General features: G+C 44.3%; 1 protein-coding gene across 5 annotated transcripts in view; it reads right to left on the reverse strand.

Moving 5' to 3' along the window:
• IGF2BP2 (insulin like growth factor 2 mRNA binding protein 2) overlaps positions 1–24,781 on the reverse strand; it is a 173,384-nt gene extending 148,603 nt beyond the window's left edge. For 2 of the 5 annotated variants that reach the window (XM_002716464.6, XM_002716463.6), the window contains exons 1-2: positions 23,325–23,674; positions 21,676–21,736 (exon numbers count right to left, since the gene is read on the reverse strand). In XM_002716464.6, the coding sequence (XP_002716510.1) occupies positions 21,676–21,736; positions 23,325–23,502 (239 nt within the window). In that variant the 5' untranslated portion in view covers positions 23,503–23,674. Of the gene's footprint in view, positions 1–21,675; positions 21,737–22,238; positions 22,261–22,835; positions 22,858–23,324; positions 23,675–24,612 lie in introns of those variants that run through there. The other 3 variants (XM_089332079.1, XM_089332078.1, XM_089332077.1) reach the window with 3 other exon arrangements.
• Between the last annotated feature and the right edge of the window lie 400 nt (positions 24,782–25,181).

Here is a 25,181-nt window from a genome sequence, read left to right on the forward strand (position 1 = left end):
CCACAACGGGCAGTTGAGGCTCGTCCAGGCCAAAGCCAAGATCCTCGAGCTCCATTCAGGTCTCCCACATGGGAGGCAGGGACCCAAATATTTGGGCCATCATCTGCTGCATATAGCAGGGAGCTAGATTATAAGTGAGGCAGCCGGGACTCAAACTGGAGCTCTGGCATGGGATGTCGGCACCGCAGAAGTTTTAGCTCACTGTGCCAACCACACGGGACGTGAAAAGTTACATTTCTAACAAATTCCCAGGTGATGCGGATGCTGCTGGTCCAAGGGTCACACTGAGAACCACTTCTCTACACCTCCTCTAGTTCAATAACAGTTATGCTAATTTTAATTATAAAAATATTAGACTACTATTTCTTAAGGAGGGCCTAAGATTTCAGGTAGGTTTTCTAAAATGTGAGCCAAAACAGAAAAAGATTTTCTGCTTAATCACCAGTGAAAATAGATAACTTGATTTATCAGAATGCATCATTCCCTCAGAGTTTCAGTTACTGATGGTAAACCAGGATAAAATCAGACACAATTCATTTCAGCCCTTAGTAAGCACCTCCACGTGTTGGCTGATGCAAAGTGTACACAGAGTGAAGGGACTCTCAGATACCACTGGCATGCATGCAAACAATTACGCAGTCAGAGCGTGGTAGGAACAGTAAGAGTGAGAACATGAGCCAGGCTACGGCAGAAGGACCTGGGGAAGCTTCATACAGGAGGTAGCCTTTTAGCTGATGTGCAACAGGACTACAAAGCTGTCAGTTTTCCACCATCCGTGACAAATGTGACAAGGCCAGTGCAGCTTACTCTCTGTCTCCTAAGGCTGCAGGTAGACCTTGGCCCCGGACATCATACGAGTGATCTGCAACTATAGGTAATTTGACTTGTAGGCTGCAGTCAGGTTCCAGGCTTTGTCTACCTTTGTACTTTTTATGACAGCACAACACTTCAACACACAGGAGGCACTTGCTGAATACCTGGGGATGAATGATGAAAAGCTACAATCTGAAATCTAAGCCTAGTGCATCCCAGAGGTGCACAAAGTCAGAGAAAGCAGGTCAGAGGAAACTCGCTCTCGATCTCTCTCTCCCTGTTACTCTGCCTTTTAAGTAAATACGCAAACAATTCAAGCACACACACACACACACACACACAGAAAGAAAAAAAGAAAAAGAACTGGTAGGTCATTAATTTTATTTCTTTTTTTTTTTTTTTAAGATTTATTTATTTACTTGAAAGTCAGAGTTACACAGAGAGAGGAGGAGAGGCAGAGAGAGAGAGGTCTTCCATCCTCTGGTTCACTCCTCAGATGGCCACAATGGCTGGAGCTGCACCAATCCGAAGCCAGGAGCCAGGAGTTTCTTCCGGGTCTCCCACACGAGTTCAGGGGCCCAAGGTCTTGGGCCATCTTCTACTGCTTTCCCAGGCCACAGCAGAGAGCTGGATAGGAAGTGGAGCAGCCAGGTCTCAAACCAGTGCCCATATGGGATGCTGGCGCCGCAGGCAGCAGCCTTACCCGCTATGCCACAGCACCAGCCCCAGGCCATTAATTTCAAAAACCCAAATGCAACTTCACCAACTAGACTGAAGCACTATCAAAGAAGTGTGGGTCTCCAAAGATCCCTAGCAGAGAAAACTATCCAGAAGTAAAAGCTTTTTTCAAGACGAAAACACCCACAAATAACTTTTTGTTGTTGGAACTGAAATAAATGCAGAAGTTGCATGCCAAAATACCTTTGGCATGTTAATGCAGCAGGGGTTTGCACCTCCCACTGGAACACAGCTCTTGGGCAGCCTTCTACCTAACAGAAGGGGATTACAAGCCATCATCTTATTTCTGACAAATGTAGTTTGCCAGAATTAATCTCAGAGGCCACTCACACCATTCTTTTAAAATTAAAATTAATTTAAACTTTATTTTTAAAGGCTGCACAGAACTCTGAAAAAGATTAAAACAAAAATAAAGGGTAGCACAGAATCAAATGTACAATGATCCAGTATTGAAACAGCCCCAAATTAAAGTACTATTGGTTCTCTCTGTCTAAATCTGCCTGTCCAAAAAAAAAAAAAAAAAGTACTATTGGTTAGTGGATTCCTCTTGTGAATATTTCCCAAATAAAAGTACTGAAAAAAAGCATTTCCATTTTATTAAGAGTATTCTGATCACAGATACTTTCATTTTCCATCAATTAAATAACTATCATGTCATGATTTAAATGGAACACTCTTTTGAACAAATGCATTTTTAACCATTTTCTGTCATAGGAAAGTAATGAAGGCATCATTCAACTTCTTTCAGATTAGAACATTACCCAGATATCAACTATTTGTGTGTCCTCAAGGGCATCAAAAACCTAAAATGAATCAAGATTGCAGAGTTCACTGAATAGTGAAATATCCTTAATTATAATAGGACAAAACTCGAATTTACCTTTCCTTTTAAAAGGAAGATTATTTATTCAACAAAGGAATCATATAAATGAAATAAAAAAGGGGAAATGTAACCTACTTAAGAAGCCATTTGAACACATTTCAGAAGTATTTATACAAGTTTATAACTGGTGCACTAAACATAAATCATTTCTATTTAATGACAAGATCCAGCAGTACTGTGTAGTGGCATTTTGTCAGTTTACTTGGGTTGTAATACTTAATTGACAACATTTTTTTCTTTTAAAAAAATCTGCCCAAACATTCTACTAATTATCACCAATTTTCCTCTTATCTCAATTGGCTTTAATCAATGAGGCCTCAATGTACTTAACTCCAACTATAAGCTCATGTTAAAAACGGAGCAGTAGGGCCGGTGCTGCAGCGCTGGCATCCCATGTGGGTGCTGGTTCGAGTCTTGGCTGCTTCACTTCCCCAATGATGTGCCTAGGAAAGCAGAAGAGGATAGCCCAAGTCCTTGGGCCCCTGTACCCATGTGAGAGACCTGGAAGAAGCTCCTGGCTTCTGGCCCAGCCCCGGCCATTGCAGCCATTTGGGGAGTGAACCAGTGAATTGAAGACCTATCTGTCTACCTCTCTATATAACTCTTTCAAATAAATAAAATAAATCTTAAAAAGGAACAGCATCCACCAATTTCACAAACTGTTATTGCTTGTTTTTTCAGAGAGAGGAATTTGGTGCATTTGATGATGAAAAATGCCCAACCATTTTCTCTGTGACACCTAGGGCTCTTGGACACACCTGAATGTCTCAGGTTCAAGTATCAGTTGTATTAGCTCAGATGCCATCTCTAAAAATCCAGGAACACAGATGTCTCTGAAGGCTGATAACCATACATTACAGCTACCTCTACATACCTACAGATACCCAGAGGGATGTGTTCCTGATTAGAGCTCTCCAAGCTCTTGGGGTGAGGTTTTGTAGGTAGAGATACCCACCTGGTACTGTCAGGAGACCAGACAAACAGGCTGTGGTTGCCAAGCAGGAAATACTCTCTTCTACCCCAAATGCTGCTTCTCTAGACTTGAAATGCAAATCGACTGTGGGGCAAATTGGGGAGGAACTCCTGGAGACCCGAGCAGGTCACTGGAGGCGGGTCAGCCCCACCAGGTGGTCTCTGATTTTCCCTGCTCCTTTCTTTCCAGGCTGGGTTTTTACCAAAAAGAAAATCAAAGGCAAAGTGAGAAAAAAACACATGCATTTGGGTGTATATCCACAGGCAGTCAAAATATTAGAAAACCAATGATAATAAAATAAGAGTGTAAAGTCATATATCACACTTGGTCCTCTAAACTCAACGAATTCCTTGTTTATGTTCATTTTTACTTCCTAACTCAGGAAGATTATAAAAATCTGAAATAAATCTTAAACCCAGTCTCTACACTGAGAACAGTTACAAAGTTCTCTCTGAACCCTCTACAAGAGGGGAAAAAATTTTTAAATATAATCATTTGACTACTTTGAGGAAAAAATACATCAAAAATTATAACTACACAGAGGTTAAGAAGCTACTCCTCAGAGCACACCACAAAATGGGAGAGGCGAGGGAAGGATGACTGAGGGTATCCTCTGGCTTACTGGGACATATAAATGGTATTTACTATTATATTTGTCCCAAGCGGGTTTAAAAAGAGAACAATAAAATAAGCATCCATCTTTCCTATAGAGCAGGCACTCGGGGGGACTCTAACATTCTCCAAGCCTCACTGTACACATGTTCAAAGGAAACAACCAAAATCATTTTTCACTTCAGAACTATCACGTTATCAGGACCTGAAAGAGAAAACGTCAGGTAGGGTATGGGAATATGCAGTACAAATGGTAAACACCAGGATTCAGCAAAAACTTACAGACACACGACTAATATACTGTATGTGGCTACAGTCAGAGTAATTTAGGACATTCTACAGGCAAGACTGAGAAGTCCGCATGAGCTTAGCAAAACATTCACACACAACGAATCATCCAGCACCAACAAGGCTATGCTGCACATCAAAAACAACAAACACTACTGAACTTCAAGACAAGAATTTCATGTGCCATTAGAAATGCTTGGAATATTGTTCTAATGCATAACACAAAGGCAGATACCAAAGATGTGAGGACCCAGGCTGTGTGCTTTTAGGGGGTAGGATGGAGGGAAGTAGGGTGACTGGCTGTTTCTGATATCAAAGTGACCACCACAGTTTGCCTGAAAAGTTTTTCCTCAAATTTGGTATAGTAAATGGCATATTTCTTAGAAAACCAATGATTTTAAAGAAGGATAAATATATTTTCTTCTTACAGGCCAGGGCTAACCACAGTATGGTACAATTCTGGAGAAATCAGACCTCACCCAGTTATAAAAATAGCAAAGAGGACTCTTGCTGCTGACAGAAAAGTGACATCTTTATTGATACTAGAACAGTGTTTTAAAATTTTCAATTAGGTATTAAAAAAAAAAAAAAAACAGCCCAGTGGCATAGTGGGCTAAGCCTCTGCCTGCAGCGCCATAATTCCATACGGGCGCCAGTTCGTGTCCCCACTGTCCTCTTCCGATCCAGCTCTCTGCTGTGGCCTGGGAAAGCAGTAGAAGATGGCCCAAGTGCTTGGGCCCCTGCACCCATGTGGGAGACCTGGGAGAAGCTCCTGGCTCCTAACTTCAGATTGGCCCGGTTCCCACCATTGCGGCCATTTGGGGAGTGAACCAGCAATGGAAGTCCTGCCTGTCTCTCCCTCTCTCTATATAACTCTACCTCTCAAATAAATAAAGTCTTAAAAAAAGCTCTCTCAGATAAAAAAGAAAAAGAAAAACTACATTGTGCTTTATTAAATGGGGAAATAATTGTATTTATTTTTCAGGGGAAAGAACAGATGGAAAAGGAAAAAAAAAACTGAGGTTGAATGTTAAAAATACACGATCTGGGCCTTGGTTTTCTAATCTATAAATGGGGATAAGTCGGTAGATGCTTTCCTCACTCTACAGGGTTTTGCAAGAAAATTAATAAGGAGGAGTGGGCGTCTAGCCTAGTGGTTAGGGTATGTCCCATATAAGAGTACCTGGGTTCAAGCTCTGGCTCTCAATTCCAGCTCCCTGCTAATGTGGACTTGGGAAGCAGCAAGTGATAGCTTAAGTAACTGCATCCCTGCCATCCACGTAGGAGACCTGAACTTCGTTTCTGGCTTTCGGCTTCAGTGCAGCTCAGCCTGGCCTGCTGCAGACATTTCAGGAATGACCTAGAGGTTCAGAGTTCTCGCTTTCTCTCTCTGCCTCTCAAAAAGAAAAATTTTAAGAGAAATTATAAAAGGATTTAGTGATCACAAGTTATTTTTACTATTTTATTAGGAATTTCAGTTTTATGAACAAAAGAGCGAATTATAAGTTTTTTTTTTTTTTTTTTTTTTGACAGGCAGAGTGGACAGTGAGAGAGACAGAGAGAAAGGTCTTCCCTTGCCATTGGTTCACCCTCCAATGGCCGCCGCGGCCGGCGCACCGCGCTGATCCGATGGCAGGAGCCAGGAGCCAGGTGCTTTTTCCTGGTCTCCCATGGGGTGCAGGGCCCAAGCACCCGGGCCATCCTCCACTGCACTCCCTGGCCACAGCAGAGAGCTGGCCTGGAAGAGGGGCAACTGGGACAGAATCCGGCGCCCCGACCGGGACTAGAACCCAGTGTGCCGGCGCCGCTAGGCGGAGGATTAGCCTAGTGAGCCGCGGCACCAGCCGAATTATAAGTATTAATACAAAGAGATCATCATTTTTCCAGTATAAGCCCCAAATTAAGCAAGTATCTGATCTGTTGACTTATGCCAACCTCATAGACTTAAATATCAAGATGACTCCCAACGATCTGCGCGGCCTGTTTTTCACCTTCTGAGTAATCCCTACCTACAGAACGTGGGCCAAACCTCGTGTCTCACATCTAATAAACAAAATAAGCCAGAAGGGAGGGTGTGCAACTCAATGACTGGGTCATAAAAAGCTGTGTGATGTCACTCTCCCTGGCTCTCCTGCATTAGTCACTTTGGGGGAAGGCTGCTGCTATGCTGTGAGCAGACCTTAGGAGAAGCCGCTGGCCGCCGACTGCAGGGGGAGCAAGCATGGTGGCCGATCTTCCAGCCTCAGCTGTGCCATAGATGACTGCAACCCCACCTGACACTTTGCAATTTCCTGAAAGATGCTAAACCACAGCAATCTAGCTAAGCTGCTTCCACACTCCTGACCCTCCGAAATGTGCGAGGTAATGTTTGTAAACTGCTGATTTTGAAGGCCATTTGTATGCAGCAATAGATTACTAATACAGGGATGAGCATTTGGCGTAGCGCTTAGGACATCATTTGGGATGCCCACATGCCATAGCCGAAACGTCTGGGTTTGAATCCCAGCTCCACTCCCAATTTCAGCTTCCTGAAGACCCTGGTAATAGATGATGGCTCAAGTCGTTGCATCCCTGCCTACATGGGAAACATGGATTGAGTTTCCAGCTCCCAGCTTCAACCTCGCTCAGCCCCAGCTGTTATGGGAATTTCGAGGGAGTGAACCACAGGATATAAGATACTGCTTTGTCTCTCCTCCTCTATTTCTCTGCCTTTCAAATAAAAGATTTATTTATTTATTTATTTGAAAGGCAGAGCTACAGAGAGCAGAAAGAGAGACAGAGAGGTCTTCCATTCTCTGATTCACTCCCCAAATGGCCACAATAACCAGAGCTGCCGATCCAAAGCCAAGAGCCAGGAGCTTCTTCTGGGTCTCCCACGCGGGTGCAGGGGCCCGAGGACTTGAGCCATCTTCCACTGCTTTCTCAGGCCATAGCAGAGAGCTGGATCGGAAGCGGAGCAGCCAGGACTCGAACTGGTGCGCACTATGGGATGCTGGCACTGCAGGTGGTGACTTTACCTGCTAGGCCACAGCGTTGGCTCCGAAATAATAAATTTTAAAATTTTTAAATAGATTACTAATATAAACTTCTGACAGCATCTTGCTTTGCAAGTAACATTGAAGATCAGCCTTTTTCCTGGTTATGAATCCCCTTTTCCAATAGTAAGTATCACTGTTGCACTTATCTGGTTTTTTTCCACAGTAACCTTAAATGCTGCCTGCTTAATTTACTTAGCATCCCTCATCTGAAAAATCTGAAAGGCAAATGCTCCAGAATCTGAAACCTTCTGTATACCAATATGACACAAGTGGAAAATTCCACACCATGAAACCTTGGTTCATGCAGGAATTATTAAAATATTGTGTAAAAATTACCTGCAGGCTATGTGAATAAAGTTTGCATGAAACATAAATGAATTCTGTGTTTTGAGCTGGGTCTCATCCCTAAGATATCACATCATGTTTGTGCAAATATTCCAAGTTCCAAAAGCGGAAACACTTCTGGTCCCAAGTATCTTAGGTAAGGCCTATTCACTCCGTATCTACAAATGCTGATTCCTGTGTCCACCCATTAAGTTGTGGTAAGAGGACAGCTCTTTAGGGTTTGTTTTTTCCCAAGTAAGTTTTTCTTCTGTGATTCCTAGCAGCTTTTTAATTCAATTGGATTTCAGACAGAAACATGTATAGGAAAAATTTTACTTTCAAGTGATCATATTGAATCTAATAATCAGCCTACCCTTACTTCATTAAAAAACAACATTGCAAAACCTATCCTGGTGCCACCAAATCTAAAAACCTGCTTCCCAATGCTCATTTTGCATCCCACCTCATGTTTTAAAGAGATTTCATATCCAAAATGCCCAAGAAAAGATTTTCTTCCACTAAGGCGAAAGATTTAGTCCAAAATTTCAGAAAAGCCATTCACAAAAAGAGCAAATCTTTCCACCTTTATTTTCCCCTTTCAGTCTGAAAATAAAGAAGAAAAGCAAGAGAAAAAAAAGGGGAAGAAACAAAAGCAAATTATTACTAATGACACCATGTGGCTTCAATTTAAATTAATTCATTAAAAAATATTTAATGAGCAGCTATTTCAAGGCACTCAAGATGGAGCTGTGGAAATAAATAACAAAGACAAGAATCAGCTCTCAGAGACCTAATAGCATTTGAAGACCAAAATGGAGCAGGCCCTGGCTGTGGAACCATTCGTGTCCATCACAACGGGGAAGCTCTGCTTGCCGCTCTATCATACCTTACCTTGTACCACAGACGATTTGCTAACTCAAGCTCTCCAAGACATGCGCTTTACTTCACCACTATAAAGTGATTAGTAATGAGCTATTTCATATGCATCTAAGTTACAGAACAAAATGATACATTTAAAAAATGCTAATTATAACTGTCAGAGTCATTTTTTGCCTTTTTGTTGTTGTTTTGTTTTTTAAAAAAGGTGCCTTAGGCAATTGGCAGTTTTCTTTAGTTCGTCCTTAATAAGTATTTACTGTACCCAGCGTCCAGAAGCAGAATCCATATGGCCTTCAATTTCCTTAACTTAAACACAAGACAGTAGAATAGTAACCAAAACACTGTTTGAATTGAATTTTCCTCCTGTCACACTCTATACTTTTGAAACCATTTGCCTTATATCAGACATTTAACAAATATAATAACTCAAGTTCTTATTTTAAAAAGTGTTTGCCAGTCATAAAAGAATCAAATTTCTAAGGAAAAGGATTAAAACATTTATAGTTAGTTGATTTAATGTTTACATGGTGTAATTTAGAATGATGTGAAAACATGTTACACAACTCATATGGAAATACAGGCTTACTTTTTCTCATGAAGAGGTAGTATGAAATACTACCCACAGAAACTTAGAAGACTGTCATATATTCAATATATATACATTCTATATTTACAAAAAATATTTTAGATGGTCCAATATAGCAGAAACACAATAAGATCATCACACAGAGATAAAATATAGGGTACTTTATAGTGGAGAAAACAATTATTCCAGCAAAACTAGATGGAGGATAGTCACTACAACAGAAACCCAATTTAAGGCTTCCAAACAGCTCTCATTAGATAAGAGACATACTAGTTCATCCAGTTTATCAAGAGAAGAACGTTTCCCTCTTGCTCATGGACAAGCCTAAGATTTTAAATATAATGTACAATATCTTCAACAATACTTTTAGCCAATACAGATTTTCATGTGGCAGAGACTGCGTGCTGGCAATCCATGGGCCAGAATCAACCCATAGCTGAGTCTTTTTTGAGCTTCACAGTTTCTACAAAAATGTCTGAATTATTGCCAGTATTTTTAAATGTGGAGATTTAACATAAGAATTGCAACTTCTGGCTTCTCTTGAAAAGTTAGATTTGGGAACACTGGCCTATGGCAGCCGCTGACAAGAGCTAACAGCTCTCCCTCCTGCATGCCACAACCTACTCATGTCATCTACAAGGCCCTGTCCTAGCAGCATCTCTGTGTGGACACCTGTAAATATATGGCTATCTCTTAGGACATTCTTACTACAGAAGTCGGATGCACGACATGAAATCATCCACCTCTGAAGACCAGTCTGCAGGAAGCACAGGTCCATGAGCACAGGCACAGGGAGGAGAACTCAGAGTGGGATCTCTCCCTGGCTGAGCAACAGAATCATCTATGGAACTCTTTAATAACACAGAAGACAAATTCTAAGGACTTGAAGGACTGTGCAAGAGTCCATGACCACAAGGTAAGAAATCAGAGAAAGCAGTATTTTTAACTTTTTAAAGTTTTATCCTTTTTTTTGAACAAAACCCATGCATCTAAGACGGATACCAGGAAAGTAAATCTTGTAATAGCTCTTGTCCCATCTGACTTGTTGTACATCTATTACATTCCATTCATTCCAGTTGAAAATGTTTAAGATTATCCCCATGTTCATGGAACCCCAACACAAACAGATAAAAGGAAGAGGGCCAGCACTGTGACACAGCAGATTAAGCGGCTGTCTGCAGTGCCTGCATCCCATACGGGCGCCGGTTCGAGTCCTGGCTGCTCCACTTCCGATCCAGCTCTCTGCTAATGTGCCTGAGAAGGCAGCAGAAGATGGCCCAAGTCCCTGGGCCCCTGCACCCATGTGGGAGATCCAGAAGAAGCTCCTGGCTCCTAGATTTGGACTGGCCTAGCTCCAGCTGTTGCAGCCACTTGGGGAGTGAACCAGCAGATGGAAGATGGATCGCTCTCTCCTAACTCTGCCTTTCAAATAAATAAATAAATAAACCTTAAAGGAAAAAACAGAGACAAGGAGGGCTGCTCTGCTTGAAGAGGGGCAGGAGGCCAACTTGCTTGGAGCTCCTGACACAAACACTCGCTCCAGATGGATGACTGGGTTTCACGTCATTCTCCTCATACTTTTTTTTTTTTTTTTTTTTTTTTTTTTGACAGGCAGAGTGGACAGTGAGAGAGAGAGACAGAGAGAAAGGTCTTCCTTTGCCGTTGGTTCACCCTCCAATGGCCGCCGCGGCCAGCGCGCTGCAACCGGCGCACCGCGCTGATCCGATGGCAGGAGCCAGGAGCCAGGTGCTTTTCCTGGTCTCCCATGGGGTGCAGGGCCCAAGCACCTGGGCCATCCTCCACTGCACTCCCTGGCCACAGCAGAGAGCTGGCCTGGAAGAGGGGCAACCGGGACAGAATCCGGCGCCCTGACCGGGACTAGAACCTGGTGTGCCGGCGCCGCTAGGCGGAGGATTAGCCTAGTGAGCGCCGGCCCTCCTCATACTCTTGAAAGTCAGTTGAGTCCAATGGCGCACAATCACTGGCCAAGGAGCTCCCTGGGAAGCTCCTGAAGGGCAAGCATTCTGGCGTTGTTGACTATAGGAAAACCCATCGACACGCTATCCTGGCCTACAGCTGGCAAAGCAAACCTTTGTGACTGAAGGGCAAGGGACAGGAGACGGGAGGCTAGGGCTGGAGAAGCAGACCCAGAGCTAACCAAAGCAGTGTCTCAAATTTCCCCAGGAAGTGTTTCTGGATCTGCTGGAGGCCTATCGAAACTGGACTCAATACCCAGAGTCCCATACTTAAAGCTGGGTAAAACAGCATGAGTGCAGCTCTCTTCAGATTAGAAAGTGCGTGAGAAGCCAGGGACTCCCACGTACATACACCCATTCCCTTCCACAAATTCAGCATCTTCTGAGAATCCCATAGTTCCATGTAGTATTAAAAACACTGTTATGAGGAATAAAAGATTTGACTTCAGCCTGGAAATTTTTAAGGCAAGTATTAACACCTTGACCACAATTGTTGTATGTGAACAAAATCCACCAATCAATTTCAATATCTAAATTGTTTTGAAACCATTATTAAAATAGACACACATGTCAAAATAGACACACATGTCAAACCACAAATACAAAAATCAATGAACCAAAGAGCTAATTCTTCTCTGCCAAAACTGTTAACAATGTAGAAATAATTATATTAATACCAGTCACCTGTTCTGGTTCCTCTAAAATGCTTAAACAAAATGCCTTTCTAACTTACCTACCTCACAAACCTAAACGGCTGTCTCCCCAGTTTCAAAACAACCGAGCAACCAGTGGCTTTGCTGTGTCAAATATTTTGTGAAGGAAACATAAAATGTGTAAAAATTTCTAAAATAATAAGCAGCTAAGTAATTAGTTTTTTTTCTTCTTTACTCCGCAGGAAGGAGACTAAATCCTACATTTTGAAATATCTGAGCTTACAATCTGGTATCTCAAGACCTTGATTTCATCATCTTTAGCGGTGGCACAACTCTGGGGGCTTTAAAAGGCTTGATTTACAAATTCAGTGTCCATGATTTGAAGACACCACTATCAGTCTGAAGAGAAAGGGAAAAGAGGCCAGCTGGATCCAGGAGAGAGGCCAGATTATTTATGCATCCACAAAATTTTTTCTATCCTTTAATGGCTTAAAAAAAAAAAAGAGATGTTTTTCTTTTACAAAGAATAAATACAATTGTACTTCTGGAGGAAAAAGAAATAAAATCTAAACTCTGAGCACTGGGAAATTCCTTCCCCAATTTTCGTCGACCACTGACAAAGCCTACAGGGTCTGACCCCCACCACCATGGCAGCGCGTGTGTGTTGCACATTCCGAGGAAGCGTATGCCACAGAACCCATACATTCCAACACATTGAGCAAGCACACACACGCCTCCCCGGCTTCCCCAAACCTCGGCCAACCCACCGAGGGGCAACAGGGCTGCAGGCAGGCCTGCACACCAGGCAGTGCCCTGCCAGCCCTTCCCAGCCATCCCCACGGAAATGCAGAAGCAGAGGAGAAAGAGAGAAAGGAAGTGGCCAGTGCAGAGCCTCACAGAAATGCAAAACCTTCTGCAGGGCAGGCCAGCCACACACTCAAAGAGTTTTAAATGTCAAAGAAAAGAACGAGTTAGGGGAGACTCCCAGTCCTGCTGTCACCATTGGAACCACTTCCTGTCTTCCATAGGCCATCAGAGAGGCTCTGGAATGAGAGACAGAAAATGCACCAGCTCACAGCACGGTCCAGTCACCCAGTCACCTAAGCTCTGAGGCTGACTCCCTCTCTACCTTAGTCCTCCCTGCCTCCCCTGCCCTCCTCCCCTCTCTCTTAACAACTGAAGACACTGAACTGCCTGTCAGTGTGTAACTGCTTTCATCATCTACATCTGAGTCTCTCAAATAAGCAGGCACCAAACATTTTATTTCAAGACTTTATCGGTACAATGAGGAAGAAACACACTTTTCCAAGTATGCCCTGGTAGGATCCCAGAGCTCAGGAGGGAATGAGGGGTCCCCACAGACATGCTTCCTCAAAATGCTACAAGGAGGCTAACTTGTCCACCGAATTGGAGCTGCCCCTCGATTTACACCAGAGTAGTAAGAACACCTTTTCTGATATTTTAAGCCCTATTAGAGGTTCGTGACTGAGAAAAGTAATGATTTTTATCTCTTAATCACAAGTGGTACTTTTTGTATTGGAACATAATTTCATAACATCTCTAGATCTAGAAGAGAGCCTCTTGTACATCTCATTTCATTGGTAGTAGAACTACCTTAAATCTTCTGTTACTAAACAAAAAGTTACAAATGCATAAGATGTTTAAGTAGCGGTCTTCCTCTCTGAGCCCCCCTCCTGGCTGCTGTGGCAGGTTTCTCACTTAAATAAATCGTGCTTTGCTAAAAAAAAATAAAAATAAAAAATAATAAAATAAAATGCTTTAAGTATTGTATCAAGAAGACAAATTCTTCTACTTCCTGTCCCTTCACTGACTTGTTCAAGTGTTAAAAGGTTTAAAATTTTCTACTGTAAATGAGGTGATCCATTTTTAAAAAGTAATTTGCAAGAATCCCCTATTTTCCTTCTCCAATCCATAGACACTTTAAGGATAAAAATGAAAGCCAAACTGTTTAACATTCCAGATCCTAAACAAAAGAGCCTAAGTTTCTTTCAGGATTTGAAAACAAAATATTTGAGCAAAAATGGAATACAGATCCATTTTCTACATTGCATATGTAGTATATGTATATATGTGTGTGTTTATACTTAAAATCACAATTTTTTAAATCATTTTTCTATCTTCATATAATCACAACTGCCTGTACTTATAGGACTACAGGAAAGTTCTTCAAATAATGACTAACATTTTTAATTGTTTTTCAGTTTTACGAAATAAAGAATACGCTGAACTTCAGCCCAGTACCTTTCTCAGTATCTGTTGTATATATGTCAACTCTGTCTCTTGTTCTGAGTAAGAACAATATATAAAGGTTTTCTATAATCCATGTCCCCATCATCACAGTTTCTTACTTTACTGCTAGGGTGCTGTTTCTGTATCCAAGCTACAAGGACAGCAAGGATAATACCTTGGTCAGGTAGAAGGAGGGGCTGTTTGGAGTCTGAAGCTCTAGAGCCCCACCTGTCACAGGGATTAGTTAGGGCTCTCTTCCAGATTCTGTCCTGGGCCTAGCACACAGCAGCCGCTCGGTAAGCTGCCATTCTCCCTGCATGGGCAACACAGTACCCCACTCTGGACTCTACCAACCTGATGAAATGCATGGAGAGTGGAAATAACCTTCCTTCACCTTCATTCTCCCTTGCTTATTTCTTCCTCCTCCACCTCCCCCAAATCAATCTGTAACAGTCAACAAAAGTTAAAGGAAACTAGAGAATAAATGCAGGAAAAGTTTGCAATGAGGGGCAAAGGAGCTGCACTTCACATGCTCTGTTATTGAGTGTAAGTGTTTGAGTGATTCTATTGTTAAAGAACTCTGAAAACTTTATGGATGTCATCCTATTAATCCTTATGTCATCCCTACGAGAGAGGCAAAAGGCCTTGTGTGTATACAAAGTGAGGCAGAGAGATACCACTGCTGGGGAAAGACCTGGCAGATCTATCCAGGAAATACTCAGAGCAAAACAAGGTCCCCAGCTGCTTGCACAGGGCTGTCTGAGACCTGAGAAGACCCACCCCCACCCCCAAGTGATTCCTTCTACTGGACTTCCACTCACCACACAGTCTTGAAAAGAGCTACACGCTGCCTATTCTGTCTGGGCAAAGTTAAGTTTCATAACACCACCACTGAACAAAGCAACATCACAACAATAAAATATAACCTGCCTAAGTATATCCCCTACTTCTGTCCATGGGCAAGTGTGGTGAAAGGAAGAGGCAAAACCATTTTAAAAGTTCCTCGGTTTCCATTATTTTCCTTAAAAAAAAAAAAAAAAAAAGTAACAAAGTACAAATCCCTCCTACGGATGTGAAAAGTAAGATTGTGACAGAGTCACTTCACAAATCTATTTTCCTACCTGCGCACCACTCTTGAATGACACTCTGTGACTCATAACACTCTGGTTGACTTCTTTAATTTTAAAACATGAAGTGGGGGGCTGAGATATGTTAGAGTGAGAATAAGAGCTGGGCACTAGCTCTACTACTTAATAGCCACGTGGCCTTAGGCAAATTAGTGAACTCCTAGACTGAGTTTCCTCATTTGAAAAAAAGAGGCAATATGAACTCTCTTATCTTTTTCACAAAATTATTATTTGGAATAAATTAAGCGATTTGTGAATAGGCTGTAACAGCATCAGTGCTATATAAATATAAGATGCAGGAACATAAAAATGCAGCTCTCTGGGATGACAGGGCTGGTGTTATTTACATATCAACACAAGGGATCACATTTAAAACAAAAGAATCTAAAAACTCAAACTTCCCTTTTAAACAAATTCACATTTCTGGATGTATTAATTACATGCCCATAAGCAAAACTGAAAACACTCTCATTGCAATGGTCTCCTACAAATTTTCCTGGTTATTAGGAACAACATTTCTTATAAGTACATATTAGAACTCTACAACATGCATCAGAACGTTTTAATTTTCATTTGCTAGACTTATTAAAATGCATATTTATGAAATGTCCTTGGGAAAATCTTAATTAAAGTTCACATTTTAAGAATACAGTAAAGTATAGAACAGATAAATACTCAAAAAGGCCAGAAATAAAGAAGCAAAATAGACCTCAAAATTGGAAGCAATATTCATGGAAACCAGAGGCTTGAGGAACAGATACACAACTAGTAAGTGATGGACCTAGGGCTGGCTTTTGGACTTAACCGATCTTATTGCAAATGCATCCATTTTCACTGGTCTACTTACTCTACCTCAATATGCCATCAATCTCTAAATTAAAGAACAGTTCCTATATCTCCCCCCTAACCACCACCACCACCACCATGGCAGCCAAAGCAACAGAATCTAAAGCTCTCTGCAAGAGAGAAATTTTTCTTCACTATTTTATGGAGACTAGACTAAAATCCATAATCAAAACAGGAAAAGTAAAACCTTAAAAATAATGCTGTGAGCACTCTGCAATTTTGTTGCCCAAAATAGAACCCATACAGTCCATGCCACCAAATGAAAATTATAAGTCTGTAAGCATGAAGTCAAATTATAAAGTAAAACATTTAAAATGTTTTAATGGTGATAAATGGGAAGAAAAGCTGTCTTTATTGATAGGTGTTTGTTGTTTACCATTATTTGTTCAATGACATAGTTTTGAATGACTATCCAAACTAATTTGAATTTGAATATAAGAAGGGTAAAACTTGACCAACAAATTATTTGGACATGCTCTTTCAAACAAAACTTGCCCACCCCTCAAATTAAGATGTTAATCATAGCTTTTGAGAGATTATGCTTTTGACTATAAGTTTCAGAGCAGAAATTTTTAAAAAATTGATTCAACCAAGCCTCACCATTCTCTAACACTAAAAAGAACACTTAAGACACTTCTGTAGTGCTTAAAAATAATTTTAAAAATATATTATGAAATTAATAAATCAACTTTTTAAACAGCCTGCAAAGAAACCATTTCAACACTATGCTGCTTCTAATGAAACTGATTCACTCAAGGATTTGTATTATGCAAATTAATATCCTGCTTTCTAAAGTATAGAATTTCTAAATGAAAATGAATATTCAAATTTTGACTTTTCTGACACTTAAACAATGGCTTAGAGATCAAAGACTTCACAGAATCACTTCAGAGGGAAGACATTCAAGCTACAAGGAAGAGAGTGTAGGTTTTGCTCTGGATGGTCCCTAGAGTAGCATGGCTCCCTGAAAAAGCCACCACAGGTGCCTGTGACCTGGCTTCCACAAGCCCACTGACAGAAGCGCTGCCTCATCCAAGGCAAACACCACAGCACCTGTCCCTTTGCTACAAGTTTCAATCATTGACTGATTTTCATTAGCCTTGTTAGTGCTGCAATTCAGAGCAACCATTACTCAATTAAAGACTTCTTCTTGCTTCCTGATACCATCTCTCTGAAACTACTGCCCCCCACAAAATATACACACATGCCTGCACACACCCCACCGAATCAGACACAGCACATGTAGCACCACTGATATTCTCTAACAACTCTCAACAATTACTCATGCACTTCTGAGTGTTCCATTAGCAGACCTGGAAGAGCAATTCAGCTGTGGACAGCAAATATTTAGAAAGTTTTACAGTATCAAATATGTATAAGTAGCTCCTGTAGAAATCTGCTTTCATAGCTTTTTTGATTTTTAATAAATGTATCCAAACTGCTATCAACATCACTTACATTCCCTCTAACCCAATACTTAAAAAAATCAGAGCAACCTCCAGAAAAAGAATTTGTTTAATTAAAAAACTGAAATGCTAATTCTGATACGCAATTATTTCTAAAGTGATCTCTTTTTGAAAAGTATTTTAAGTTAAAAGTATTCCTTTTTAAAGAAACATGTAACGCTTTAGATCATTCAAAAGTTTTGTACAAATATTACTAATTTTCTCTCACCTTCTAATAAATGATAATCTCAGATTAACATAATAAAAAACAAAAAACTCTTAGACCATCTCTTACCAGTCATTATTATTATTGAAAAGCACAATTTGGCAAATGTACTACAACACTGCCAAGTCAACTTTCAGGATTAATGTTTAGGTGTTTAGCTATTAAATATTTCTATAAGTTGTTACACTACACTTTAAAATTGGTATCAGTTTGATGAATTGGAAAAGCAAGCAAAATATAAAATATATTTTGATCTGTAGACTTTACTAGTTTTTAATATATAAATGATGTAAAAAAAATCAAATGACCAGTCTTTTAAAAATATAAACTAATATTTTAAATCTACACCATCACTTAAATTATCAGGTAATTTTTTGCTTTATTTCAATTTTAACTCTAGTACTTCTCCCCTGGAGAACACTAAACATGCAGTTCTCTGTGGCAATTCCTAAAACCATATGAAAAATTATCAAGCTTTTTTAAGATGAGAAACTAAAGGTCCAACACCAAAGCCAAATCAAAAGTAACCTTACAGTTTGAGGTCATATGTTTTTGTATTAACATGTTTATCTGTTATATCCACACATACAATCTATTCAGTTAAGTGCAGGCATCAATTCCTAATTCAACAACTTCTTGAAATAGGTGGCTACCATATGACTGTAAGCTAAAGAATTCCTTTCTGTTTCTAGAAAATTAAAAATTGATGCAGCAAAAGCCTTTGTTAAAGGAATGGCTTGAGTTGGGTGGGTTTTTTTTTTCTTTTTGGTATTTAATTCAACTACACACAATGTAGTACATACAAGCAAAATACAATTGAGATACTGTTTTCTTTAACATTCCTATAGGAGATGAAATTCATTTGCATTGGAGAGAACACAATTACTGATTTTTAACTCATGAAAGACAAATTCATGGCTTCTTCCCTACAGGACCTCACACTGTTCACAGCATCTCAGTGGAAGCATACCCAGTATGTCCTAGTTACTTCCTAGAGGTAGGCAGAAACTGCATTTTTCAAAGTTTTGTTTCTCACAAAATCATTCAACTTTAGATATAAAAGTACCTTCAAGCTCGAAGAGGTCTTAGCTCAAAACAATGCATACAATGTGTGTGTGCCTATGTGTCTATTTTCTTACAGTAACTTCCATTAATGCCAAAAATTAAATTTCTATTGAGGAAATTTCTACAACTTTTAACAGCATTTTAAAGGTTACCAGTTTTTTCTTTTTAATAAATCTTTGATTCATTTATATTACCAAGAAATGTGAACAGAAAAAAATGATTCAAAGATTTTTATTCAAGAAAGACTGAAACCAAGTTAGAAAATAAGAGAAATAGATGTTCTGTGCATAGTTTACATTATAATACTTTGCATTTAAGAATGAAACACATGTGTCAAAAAGAAAACTTTTTTACTTCTGAATGACTCTAAGAAAAAAATGCTATCTATTCTGACTACTATAACAACACATATAAAAGGATACTAGAATGACATGTAACCAAAGATTCTACTGGTAAGTAAATGGCATGCCAATCACTTGGTAATTTAAGATTTAAAAAAAAATCTCCTCTCAACTACCTTTGCTTAAGGAAATCTACCTGGGATATAGATATTAAAACTGATTCTTGAGAAATCAAAGAAATTAGTACAATATAAAGAAAATTAGCACTCAATTGTCGAGTGATTTTCTTAAGCAAACAAGTATTGAGAATGAACTGTTTTCTTCCCATTTCTCTTTAACACACACAAAAGCCATATATAGAACTGACATAATGCTCACATATTTACTTCCAACTTAATAATTTTAGCAGAAATGCAACCAAAGAACACCAAAATAGTCACCACATAACATGGAAGCCATGGTTTCCAATGTCACAGCACCCTGGGTTTTGAAAGCCACCCGGGGAGGGCGGGGGTGCCCAGCACATGAGAGCACTCAGCTGCTCATCCCAGGAGTCTGAATCCAGCACACAGCACCAGTCATCAACTATGTCTCCCTCAGCCTGCAGTGCAAGTAGCTAATTTCTGCACTTTAAACTAATAGAGGAAAGGAAAAAAGATGAAAACCATCCAATCAGAAATGATGTGAATCCTCTCCAGCAGCAGCTTATGCATACATTTGGTATGTTAAACACCGCCAGTGTCGTGAATCACACACAGCGCATGCTCATCTACCTCAGCATTTCATATCGCCCACATGGTCAAAAACATCAGGCATGAGGGGACTGTATGAGTCCTGGATTGCTCTTATTTAACCTATACTCAGAATGTGAGACATGCTTCTGATTCTCAGCTTTATACAAACAGAACAAAATTATTTAAATGACACTACAGCTAACAGCAAATAATCTCTGCATTTTAAAGGAAAAAAGCTACCAAGTGATATAACAAGTTTTAGATGTTAATACATTTAGATAAACTAGTATTTTACTTACATTACAAAATTAAATAGTGTACAGTCCACCATGAAATGAGACACGAACTAACCAAAGTTAAAATTCTAGTGATTATTTTTTACTCATTGTAACCCCAAAAATATTCACAAGAGCTATAGTCAAAAGAATCAGAGATTGCAGAAACACAATGCATCAAGTATTTTGGGTAGTTCTTTCTAAGGACTGTCCAATGTATTTATCAAATCTTCAAGTGTTGTGGGATAAGTAATTTAAATTTACAAGAAATACTTATATGAGAAAGCTTCAATTTGGACTTCTCAAGCAAAAAATATTATTTTAAAGAAAAGTATACAAATTTAGACTATTGAAAACCAATTAATCACACATTACATCTTTTCCAACAGAACTAGCTTAATATTCCACATGAGACTACAAATCATAGCTCCTACCTCTTTTTAAAAAAAGGTATTAAGCAGTTTTCTGATGTACCAGAGTCAGTTGCAAACAAAAGACATTCTGTTGCTTAAAATAAAACATATCTGGAAACGTGCACACGGTCTTTAAAAATTCCTCCAACAACACATCTAAGCATGTATAAAATGAGGAGAGTTTCTTCTAGAAATCTGTTCAATCCTGGCAAAAATCAAGTAAGTGATGGTACTACTGCCTCTCGCAAACTGGAAAGGTGGTAAATCAAAGGCTCCGCTCAGCCTCTCCAATTCAGCTCCTTCATGACTAATGGCGGAGAAATGTATGTGAATGGGATATGAACTAAGTTGCGCCACACAGAAGAAAAAACATTAGAATGAGTAATAAAGGGCCCAAATTTAAAGTCCACAATCAACTTTAAACAAAGATGTTCTCCTCCTTTCTTCCTCATAGACATTTCTCATGTGAGCAAATCACTGTGGGGAAACCCAGCCTCCACAACCCGTGTTACGCCTTCCTCCACAACCCGGCACTTAAATAGAACTATAGATTCCACAGGGGCATTTGTTTAGCTCCAAACGGCTCTTAAAAACAACAACAAAATGCTGAGAAGCAATACTCAGTTGTCCCAGTGACTAAAAAAGTCTGGCTTTTAGCTGCCATCCAATCCAAACAAACCTACTTCTTTAGAATGCTATGCAAAATATTGAACTCTTACTGAATTATCTTATTATTCCACATTAAACCATCTAAGAAAGAAAAGTAATTAATCGTGAAGTTTAGTTAGGCAATTCAGCTGACACAGTAAATATTTACTCTTAACATCTCACAGGAAGTCTTGACAAGCCTGTGTGGCCATTGTGCTGGGGGGCAGGGGTGGGAGTGGGAAGTGGGGGGTGGGAGGCCGCCGCAGAGCGACGAGGTAAATGGCCCCAGCGAGCGAGCGGCCAGCGTCGCCACCCCGACCCCCAATTAGGCACCAGCTATTTTCCAAGTACAGTAAACACCTTATATAATGAAAGTAAAAGATGTAACTTTCTAAACCACGTATCTCCCCTAGCAACACAAACAAAAGCCTTTTTAAAAACTATAGGAATACGTTTCCTAAAGGGGGGTATATTTCTTTTTTTTATATACGCAAACCCCATCGCAAAAAAAAAAAAAAAAAAACTAAGCAAAATATATTTACCTTAGCTTTTTAGACACTGAGTAATCAACTTCCATGATTTTCCCATGCAACTCCACTTTACCTTTAAAACAGAAATTAAAGCACTCTCAGAACCTTGCTCGGATCCCACCCGCCAGGGTCTAGGAGGGGCACGCACAGAACTCCACGCTCGGGCTCCGCCTTCGGGCGCCCTCAAGGGGTCTCCTGCCCGGCTAGAGCTGAGCGAACTTGGTTCCCAGGGCGAGGGAAGGTGGGCGCCCCGAGTCTCGGGACGAGGTGGGAAGGGTGCGAGCCCGGATCCGACCCCAGGTAGAGCTGTGGGTGGCATTACCGGAAAAACAAATTTAATAAAGAGCGGCGCCAATTTGAAAGGATGAGCTCATTTGAAACTCAAGCTGCAGGGCTGGCGCGGCCCCGCTCCTCTCCCGGCCCCCACCTCCCCATTCCGCTACCCCGCGATCCCGAGGCTCCGCCGCGCTCCCCTGCCTGCCCCCTGCTCCCCGCGACCCCGAGAAGACCCGCCGAAGCCCCCCTGGGGTCGGCTGCGGCGGGAGCGGCGTCCCTGCCCCGCTCCCGGGTGTCACCTTGGCCTCGCCGCCGCCCCGCCCCGCCCCCACCCCACCCCACCCCACGCGCCCGTGGGGAAGGGGCGCCCGCCGGGCCGGGGTGCGGGGGCGCGGGCCGGGGGGCGAGCGCGGCTCCGAGCCCCGCGGGTACGGGAGGGCGCGTTGCGAGCGCGCGCGCCAGTGTGTGTGTCGCTCTCCGTCTCCCGTCTGGGCTCCGGCGCGCTCGCGGGCCCCCCGGTCGCCTCTTTCCCGGTTCTCAGCCCGGGCCCCCACCGAGTTGAGACAGGGCACCTCGTAAAAAGGTGCTTCTGGCCGAGCGGGAGGCGGGGGGACGGGCGGCGGAAAGCCCCCAGCCCCGAGTTCTTCTCAATAAAATCGGACAAAAAATTCAGGGAAAAATAGGAGCGCTTGAGAGACCAGCGAAGAGGGGACTGGGGCTCGGGAGAGGACCGCGGGAAATGTGCCGTCTTGCGGGGGCTGGGGGAGCCCTGAGACCTCCAAGGGGGTCATCGGGGTGCCCTCGAGGGGTCCCCAAAGCGGGGGGGTCCGGGAGCAAGGTGGGGAGGGGCTCGAAAGGAGAGTGCGGCTCCGCGGACGCCTAAGGGCGATAGGTACCGGGCACGAGGCGAGGCAAAGGGGGAAGGTCCGGCCAGGGGAGGAAGAGGGGATGCTGGATTTGAGGAGGGGGTCCCGGACAAAGGGGGTGACGGGAAGGTCAGGGCAGAGGGGGGACCCGGCACTCCGGCAGAGTGGGGGCGGGGGAGCTCCGGAGAGCGGCTCGGGGCGCCAGGGGGTACCAGGGGACACCTCCAGAGTGCTGGCGAGCCCCCGGGGACCCCCCAGCGCGGCGCGGGGAGCGCCCAGCGGGCTGCGGCCCCGAGGGCCAGGGGTGAGCCCCGGGCTAGGGCGGGGGGAGGGGAGCGAGCCGTCCCGGGAGCCGGCGGCCAGGCGGGCGGCGGGAGTTGAGGGTCTGGTGCGTGGAAGTGAGCGCGCGGACGCCGGAGCCCCCGCCGGGCGCCGCCCGCCGGGCTCGGCCTCGCTCGGGGCGCCGTCCCGGCCTGAGCCGGGCGAGGCGGGGGGGAGGGGGCAGCGCCGAGTGCTCACCCGAGAGGGTCTCGATGGCGCGGATGGCCCAGTTCTGGTCGGGGTAGTCCACGAAGGCGTAGCCAGACTTGAGCAGGACCTGTCCCGCCAGGGGCAGCTTCCTGTCCCCAAAGAGCTGCCGGAGGTCGTCGGCGGTGACGGCGGGGCTCAGGTTCCCGATGTAAAGCTTGTTCATCATCCGCGTCTTCCCCGAGAGCCCGCGGCTCCCCCGGCCCGGTACCCGGCGCTCCTCGCCTCCTCCGCTGCCCTCGTCTCTCCTCCTCCTCCGCCCGCCCGCCACCCACCCCCACCCTCACCCTCAGCCTGGCTCCCCCCACCGCGGCCGGCCCGGCCCGCCCGGGGGCAGAGGCGGAGGCGGGGACTCGGCGCGGCTGCCTCCTCGGGGCAGAGTCCCGGGCCGGGCGGCGGCGCGCGGACAAAGCGCTCTCTCTGCCTCCCTCGCTCCCTCTCAAGGCGGTGGCGGGAGGAGGAGCAGCGGCGGGCGGCGGCAGCGCACCCCGCTTGTGTCTGTGAGAGAGTTTGTACGGGCGTGTGCGCAGCCGAGAGCGGCGAGCGAGCGCCCCCTCCCCGGCCCGCGCCGCTGCGCCCCTCGCCTCGCGCCCCCCGCGCGGCTGCCCGGGCTCCTACACCCGCAAGCCGGCGGGCGGAAGCGGGTCGCGGCTCCCGGCGGTGGAATCCTGGGCGGACGCGCCGCGGAGGCCGGGCGAGCAGCGGGGCGAGGAAGGCGCGCCCCGGGGCGCGGGGTGGGAGCGCGCGAGGGGGCGCGGGGGAGCGGCCGGGACCACAGGCGTGGGAGGCAGAGGGGCCGCGGAGGCGCGTGGACACGGTGTGCGCAAGGTGGACCGGATGTGGGAGCGCGGCTGCCGGGCCCGCGGGAAGGTGCGTCTGGGAGGTGAGAGGCGAGGGCAGGCTGCGAGACAACAACTTTGGCGGCGAGTTGGCCGACACCGGCGCCCTGCGCGATGCGCTCGCTCCGAGACCCACTCCTCGAGACGACCGGGCGGCGCGTGCGACCGGAGACACCGCGGCCGGGCGGGCCCCGCCAGACCGTGCACCCTGGGGAAGTTGCCCCGGGCCTCAGTTTCCCGGCCCGGAACGGAGCGGCGGACCCCGCGGCGTGCGGCAGCCCGGCTTTGGCAGCTGCTCTCTATTCTGGGAAGCGCCGAGGGCTTCCCGGGCGGCCGCTGCGGAGCCAGGTGGCGGAGGGTGGGGAAGCGAACGCGGAGGGGCCGCGGGCGCGCGCTGCGGGACTGCGTGGCTGGGGCCGCTCCGGGGGCGAGGCACCCACCCGGGCTGTGTAGGAGTTCTCGGAGCCCTGGGAAGGGCAGGGAGAGGAACGAGGTCTTCCCGAGCCGAGGAAACGGCGTGACCGACGGAAGAGGCAGGGTTGGGATGAAAGCAGCCAGAGCCGAGCCCCCTCGGAGCCCGACCGGCTGGAGGCGGGCTGCAAGTTCCGGGCACCCGGCTGGAAGCCTGGTGGTTAGAGCCTAATCCCAGCCAGAAAATGAACTTCCATGGGAGAGAGAAAAAGCATTCAGAGGTGAAGAAGCCCTGGGCGTCCGGGAACTTCACGAGAGTTGCCGGTTTGATGGCGGAATCGCTGGGTTTGTGGGGACGAGCGTGTTATTAGGTGGAGACGCCGCCGATGTGGGAATGGGAGATATTCGGGTTTTCCTGAGCTTCCCTGTGGACAGCATGGAAGGATCGCGGCTTGCTGGGTGTCGTGTTGTTCACGAGCAAGACCCAGGTGGTTCTCGTTTGGGAAGCACTGTTGCAAAGGAAGGCCTCGCACCTGCCCCGGCCATGTGGCCTGGGATGTTCCAACATCCCTGAGCCTCAATTCTTTCCTTTGTAGAA

Source organism: Oryctolagus cuniculus, chromosome 4 (genome assembly GCF_051225735.1).
Source record: "Oryctolagus cuniculus isolate XC-2025 breed Fujian yellow rabbit chromosome 4, ASM5122573v1, whole genome shotgun sequence".
NCBI lineage: Eukaryota > Metazoa > Chordata > Mammalia > Lagomorpha > Leporidae > Oryctolagus > Oryctolagus cuniculus.